At 48.6% G+C, this 7,534-nt stretch overlaps 1 protein-coding gene across 1 annotated transcript; it reads right to left on the bottom strand.

Annotated features, from left to right (window-relative positions):
* Positions 1-232: 232 nt before the first annotated feature.
* Positions 233-5,824, bottom strand: LOC144718146 (chondroitin sulfate glucuronyltransferase-like). Its single transcript, XM_078593890.1, has 8 exons — positions 5,346-5,824; positions 4,164-4,467; positions 3,717-4,010; positions 3,437-3,619; positions 2,965-3,306; positions 2,169-2,423; positions 1,767-2,033; positions 233-1,663 (listed from the first exon to the last, which is right to left on the bottom strand). The coding sequence occupies exons 1-8, from the start codon at positions 5,690-5,692 to the stop codon at positions 1,238-1,240; spliced, it is 2,418 nt and encodes an 805-aa protein (XP_078450016.1). The 5' UTR covers positions 5,693-5,824; the 3' UTR covers positions 233-1,237.
* Between the last annotated feature and the right edge of the window lie 1,710 nt (positions 5,825-7,534).

The following is a 7,534-nucleotide window of genomic DNA, read 5'->3' on the forward strand; positions in this document are numbered from 1 at the left end:
GCATGGTTCATGTTACATTTGTTTTCACACACACTTCATGAAATGTAAGTTCCTTGACTTAAAGCTTTCGTGACTGCAGGAATTCATAGTCTTTGGGTCTTTCGGTAAAGTCACGTAGATGGGTTCAAAAAAACTACGACGTAATTTTTAACCGATCTTCGTGACTTTACCGAAAGTCCCAAAGAATATGTAAGTTCCTCTTTGATAAACTACAATGAATCATTCAACACAATTTTTCATTATTTTGCATGACAAGATTTGAACATTTAATTTAAATCAGATACCTCCACAAAAGACAGTACCACTTTTTATCCAGATATAAATTTTTCAGTTTAAGATACTTTATCAAACATTAAGTTTATTAAAACCCATACAATCAGCAAATCATCGCATTTGTGTAACTGCAAATTAAATATTGCACAAGTTGACTAAACTCACTAACAACCTAACTTACCCAATTAGTTTGTAAATCCCACTTTCACTGCCAATGTTTGCACGAGCTCCCACATTCCATCTGCCAGACTTGGGAAACAACTCGCAGCAGTGGGGGTGCAGATTGAAAATCTTTTGCTGCTTACAGAACCAGTGATTCTCAAATATTGTCCTTAAGTTAAATTTCTCTATTGGTCACTTTTGAGGACCAATGGCCTAAACTACTGTCTCCGTAACATTGGGTACACGCATGAAGATAATATAAAGACAATGAGCACTTTATACATATTTCGAATGAAACATGAGTTTTGTATTCACATTTCAATTTTAGGATAAGCACATTTAGATTTAAGCTCAAAGGAAACACCAATTGATAAAAATACAGCACCCTCCTTTGCATACAAAAAAAATAAATGTACCATATGAAAAGCAATAATTGCATATATATGCTTTCACATAACTATGACAAAAAAACTTAACTTTCTTATACAAATGGTGACAATATCAGCCCAAAAATATTTGAGTTTACATGATGGGTTTCAACACTTGTAAAAACAGCAGTAATCACTTAATATGTTAAATAATAAAGATCCCGAGCAAAAAATATGTTGCACCTATATAATAAAAAGCTGTCAATTACAAAGGCAATTTGATCGACAAGTGTCCTGTTATACAACATATCAAGAATCTGTAGCAATGTCTGACAGTGGGAGGAATGTAAAAATGAGCAAGCTTCAATGTGCTGTCCATATAAACCCTATATGTAATGTGATGCCTACAGTGTTTCTGGAAGAGAGTCAAACCGTCATGTGCTATTAGATTGCTCCTGCTGAAAGAGCAATGAGGCAAGCTGTGAGCGCGACGCCAGGCTCTCCAAGTCGCTTTGGTGGCAGCGGTGATACACGCCCTCGCTTAGCCGGGGGTTACACGCCCTCCGCAGGTGAGTGTGGCGCAGCGCAGGCTCCGCTCCGCGGAACACATGCAGTGAGGAGTGGCGCACAAAGAGGCCATATAGGTCGTCGTCGTCGTCCTCAGATGCGTCCTGCGCCATGGGGTCCTGGGCGGGGGGGCCCTCTGCCACCATGCGGGAGCGCGCTGCCATGTAGTCCGAGTTGTAGAAACAAGCCTCGTCAAAGGCAGCACGGTCAAAGTGGCCGGTCTCACGCGAAATATCTTGTGACGTCGTCGGCTGACGCTCTGGGTCTCGGTATACCAATTGCGGATCATATTCCTGCAAGGATGAGAATGGATTGGATTAGCTACAAAACCGGAGACTGGGGAGAATTTTTTTTTCCCAATAAAACATGTGTAATTGTGGTGAACGCAATGCCTACCTGGAAGTGTATGGGGAAGAACACCTGCCAGCCAGCGATGGCATTCATGCGGCAGCGGTTGAGGAAATCTATGGTGAGCTGTGAGCCCACAGAGGCCACCAAGAAGAGCGTATCGACTGGATGCTTTTTAGACAAGATGTCGATCAGCTTCAGTTGGGATGGCACATCTGTCTTCACACTGATCCATGGAAACTTCACCTCGGGGTACCGACGCTCGTAATCACCCACTTCTGCTTTCACTCCAGCAAATATATCATCTTCGTTAACCTGTGAACACATATTAGGAGTACGTATCATCAGCCTTGGTAAATCAACTGCTGCATGAAGGCCTACCTCAGCCACTGCCTTCTCTCACGATCCCGAGATGTAGAATGTATTGCACAATAACGAGCATAGACTTGCCTTCTGTGCATCAAATGGATCGTAGACGAAGAGGAGCGTGAGCACGGCATTTTCATGCGTCTCCAGCACCTGGTTGGCGTACGATGCTAGGAAGCCAGACACGTGCTCGCGCTCGTGCACCGTGAGAGGCAGCACAACGTGCACACGCGTCGCCTCTGTAACATAGGGCATGGGGATGATCTCCACCGTTCCCAGGGGTCGCACTAAGTGCACTCGTTTCACCAGGGTGCGGCTGTTTCCACGCTGCGTCGAAACCTGCACATTACATTAGAACACAATGGGAGCAAAATGACAAGAAATTCATAATTAAGATGTAATCATGGCCAAAGCCCTTGATGTCACCACACCTCACCAATGTGGTATACCTTCTACCAGATCCAGCAGCTGTTACACAGTATACATGTGATCTCCAAGATGTTGCCTTAAGAGTATCACGCTAACCAGTCTTGGGTCTTCCCCTTGGTCGTTGGACTCGTAAAAGATCACTCAAATGCCTGTCCTGGTAACCTGCCTTCCTCCTTCACACAAGTCCTACCTAGTGCAATCGTTTTTGCTCAATAATATGTACAACATTCACCTGGCATGTATGGTATTCAACTAGATAGTATTCTATACTCTTTGGTTCTTTCGGTAAAGTCCCGTAGGTATAAAATAAAATACTGATTTGTTTTATACCTACGTGACTTTACCGAAAGAACCAAAGAGTATGGATTCCTGCAGTCACAAAAGCTTCAAATCAAGATTAGATAGTATTCTACTCTAGACATGCAATCAATAGTTGTTCACATTCACCCACCTCCAGTGAGAGATCAAGGGTGTACTCCATGCCACGAGTGGGGTCAAAGCGGCGGTAGCCGTTGACGAGCGCCAGTTTGCGAAAGCGAAGTATTGGGCCATAGCGAGCATTCAGCTGCTCCACAGCTGTCTCCACGATGTCGGTCGCATCCATGCGGTCGGCCCCTCCTAAGGAGCACTTGGGGGAGCCGTCGATGCAGGAGAAGCTATACTCCTCATTGAAGTGCTCCCAGGAAAGTACTTCGAAGCGTGAGCGTGGCTGATATGGAGCATTCACACCAAGAGGCCAAGTTGCACCCTTCTCTCCTTCTGGAGTATCCACACTGACATTCTTGATCTCTGCCTGCAAAAATTGGTCAAAACCACCATTAACTTTTTCATTCAACATTTCAAGATAATAATATTCTCTGCTTCATAAGTGTAACGTGTTTATTTGATTACGCATCATTTTCCAATGTGGACATCTTGCAAACCTGGAGGAGCTTTATTTCATGATAGGTTCTCTCCAGCTCGATTTCAGTGAAGCGCTTGTGGAGGCGGTACATCAGCACGGGCTCGGTCACAGGCCACACAGTGTAGGCATTCTCAAACTCGGGCCCTTCCTCTCGCTCAGGATCCACATTCTTTCCCAGCTCAAATGTGCGGTATCTTTGCTCCTGGAAATTATAAATGTACAGAGCAAAGTTGTGATCTCACGCTCCTTTCAACCAATACAGAAACCATGGACGTTCCTCAAAAAATGTTGTTTCCTACCTGTTGCTTGTTGGAGCACGACAGGTGAAGTGTATCGATAAGGCAGCGACCAAGCCACTCATCTGCCCTAGAGCTCAAGATGTCATCCCGACAGCTCTCCAAGTGAGGGTTCAAGTCCAACAAGGCCTTGCGGGACAGCACGAATCCGTAGCCCCCGTGGCAGTAGTGCCCTTGGCTGCCCCCACCCATGGCTCCATCCACATCTCCAACATTCATGATGAACTCCTCCGGGTGGCCTAGATAAACCTTTGCATCGATGCTCAAGTGCCCAACGAGTTCTTTCACACGCTCTGCCTGCAAACAAGTGAAGAGTTTGTGTCGGTGCTTGTAACTTGACAACAAAAAAGCTGCAAACTTCCACCTTTCTGAAACACACCCAAGCAAAAATTGGCATCTACCACCGATACCAAATTTTAGAATCAATGGAAACTTGCGTTATTATGATACCTGCATGTAGGAGTCGTCCTGCGCGAAAAAGAACCAGTCGTAGTCTGCGCCATGGTGGTCGTGCACGTAGCGCAGCGTGTGGTACATGTTCCACACGGGCCGCTCGTCCCCATGCGTCACCACGTTCATGCCCTGAGGACCGCGGCTGGGTGAGCGCTGCCCCGTGAAGAAGAGAGTGCGTGGCAGGTGGTGCCCCGCCGTGCGGTTCACGGCCACGGCCAGCGTGGGCAGCGTGAGCCGCGACGTGAGGACACCAACCAGCAGCCGCTCCCGTAAGCCCAGCTCCGTGCTGATGTAGCGTGGCCTGGGGGTGGGGATCGCCACGCGTGTTGGCGTTCAGACCTTGCAATGCAACACGGAAGCCGATTTGATACACGGCCCATAAATGTTGTTTTTTTAAGAGTGGGAAATGTCAATAAAAAACGTCGACTTACACATACTATAATGTCAAACTGCTGCGTAAAGGAGCAAAAATGTTCTTATATATTTTACTCTAAAACCTCAAAGTCGGCCAACTTGGCCTGTAATGTTTGTTCGGGTTACCCACAGATGCGCTTCACCCACAACCTGTATGGGTCTTGATTTAAAGCTTTCGTGACTGCAGGGATTCATATTCTTGGTTCTTTCGGTAAAGTCACGTAGAAGGGAAATAATAAAATATTAATGTAAAACAATTGTTTTATATTAATATTATTTTATTATTTGGTTTATATTAATATTATTTTATTATTTCCTTTCTACGTGACTTTACCGAAAGAACCAAGAATATGAACCTGTATGGGGTTTGGTTCGGGGTGAACTGTGTTGAGGACACAAACAAGTGGTTACCAGATTTCGTCAAATATATTTTTGTTTTAATTTATACAACATCTGACACTTCTCAGGAGGGTTCTACTGATCTACCCATCACGGGTACGAGTGAATAACCCATCACGAGTACGAGTGGATAGCGATAAATCCCATTAGCACAGGCGGATTAAAGGAACATCCACACTCGGTGTACTGGCACCTGGGCCACCACGTAGCACAGCGGCTGCCAAATATTCACATTTCATAGCACCACCGATGCCCCCAAATCATCACCACCACAGATGCCCCCAAAGCCTCCGTGCCCCGCGAGAAAGCCTAAACAACGGCGTCATCATCCATCATCATCATGTTCATCATCATCATCACGCTCACCGGATCATCTTGGCCTTGCGGGGCTGGTCTGCGGGCCGCGTGTAAGGCACGATACGTGGCTGGTAGTCCTCGCCCTCCACGTTGCCGACGATCGAGTTGGGTCTCCGCACGCTGCTGCTGCCACCGCCGCCGCCTCCTCCACCTGCAGAGTCCTGGCCGAGGTTGTCCGTGGGCCCCCCCCCGCCGTGTCCGCTCATCTCCTCCCCGTGCCTCCCCGCTGGGCCACGAGGGCCACACGTCTCCTCCATCCACGTGAGGCCGAGCAGAGAGAGCGTGAAGCCCAGCGAGAGGCCCAGCAGCACGGGCACCAGGGGACGCACGGCCGACAGCAGCGTCCGGTAGCGCATGGTGGTTGGCGGCGGTCGATGGGAGGGAGGCCTTGGGGAGTTGATGGAGGTGCTGATGATGAAGGCTGTTGGCGTAGACGAGGCGTTGACGACGGAGGGTTAACTAGGAAGCAGCTCGCGTCAGAGCCCCACTGCTCGGGGCGCCATCATGGAGCATGTGAGGGGCGGGGCTACTGACAACGATCGACCGGCGTCGACGCCCCCGGCCACGCCCCCCGCCTCGGCTCTTTCGTCGTCGCCAAACGCCCTGGGGGCTGACGCGGCCCTCACGAGGCCGCGGCGGCGCGGCGCAGCGTTGACCCCGGGGCGGTTTTGCGTCTTCAGAGCGTCGCGAGCCGCCGGTCTCCGGCACCACGAAGACGACGCGGGGCAAAGGCGGCGGCAGTCGAGCGTCGAGTCCAGCGACCGCGGTGGGGTTGTGATGAAGGCGGAGCCCAGCAGCCGACGCCACAAGAGGGAGCCCTAGAGCAGTTGTTCATCACTCATCTTCAGAGGGAGTTTGGGGGGGGGGCACTTTCGCTGAGAAGACATTATCAGTGTGAGGCCCTGCCCCCCTCCCCCAACCTTTGCGATTTCCTAATCGCATTGTTTGCGATTTAGATTTGAAATAGATTAATCGTTCGGCCCTACTCCCAACCCTACCACCACATTTGAAACCATTCAGGTTTGTGACAGCATGATTGGGGGTGTTTTCACATTTGTGTAGTCGGGGAACAGCTCTCAAGGCCACCAGGGGCCTCCAGGGGCCACCAGTGGCCACCGGTGGCCACCAGGGGCCACCAGAGGCCACCAGGGGCCCGCGGGCCTTGCAATGAGGAACCCTGGAATAGGGGAAGGAGGGGAATCCATCGTGCTGAGCTTACGGAGTGAAACGCAGCCATGAGTGGTGGACAAACCACTCGGCGCCCGGAGAGGAGCGCCGAGCGCGTGCTGTCTTGGAAAGGCTTTCACTTCCCATCATCACGCGAGGCTTGAGTTAAATCCCCAGTCATTTCACACTGATCCCAGTTAAAATCAACAATGCCCCCCACCTCCCACAAGTCACATCGGCCTTGGCCAGTTTCCTTTACAACACAAGCCGATCTGAAAGCTCACTGGAAGCCTTTTAGCTTCCCCCAATTAAACACAATGCACTCCCCGTTGAGTGAAACTGTGGAGCGAGCCTACCTACACAGTGAAGTTAATCTGAGGTGGCGCATTCCCGCACCTCCGATTAGCACGTAAATTCAACATACGCTAAAGCTAGACAATTAAATACAATCAATCCCTTAGTTGCTGCTCTAAACTCGCCAGCCAGCCACAAGTCACGTTCCCTGTTAATCTCCAGCAACCTTTATTGACACCACTTCACACTGCCCTGTCCACACTACATGTGCTACAAGCATCGACGCAAAATGTGCAGATATTGGGACATCTTTGGTCATCACCCATCCAAGCCACCCAACATTGGCTCATTGCAGCAATGTTAAAACGGGAAATTATTTTCAATTCCGTGGATTTAACTCGGTGCATACACTAGTAATTTAACTCTAAGTGGAGATCAGGATGTTGGTCTCCGGATAAAAAGGCTGCTTTGAGATTATCCGGATAAAAAGGCTGCTTTGAGATTATTTTCACAAAGTTGGCGAAATCTGATTGAGCAATCACTTGGTGAATGTGCCCCAACACAGGATCTGTTTTAAATTTCACAATTAACAATCACGAATAAGATCAATGGTTCACTGCTTTATAGCACTCTTGTCAAGTTGTATACTATGTTGGCTACCTTAATCTCATATTAATAATACTGTTTACTGCATAATGGATGCTGTGATGTGTTTAGTAGGCTATATCCTGGGGATG

This window comes from Lampetra planeri, chromosome 1, assembly GCF_965212315.1.
Source record: "Lampetra planeri chromosome 1, kcLamPlan1.2.h2, whole genome shotgun sequence".
NCBI classification, from domain to species: Eukaryota; Metazoa; Chordata; class Hyperoartia; order Petromyzontiformes; family Petromyzontidae; genus Lampetra; species Lampetra planeri.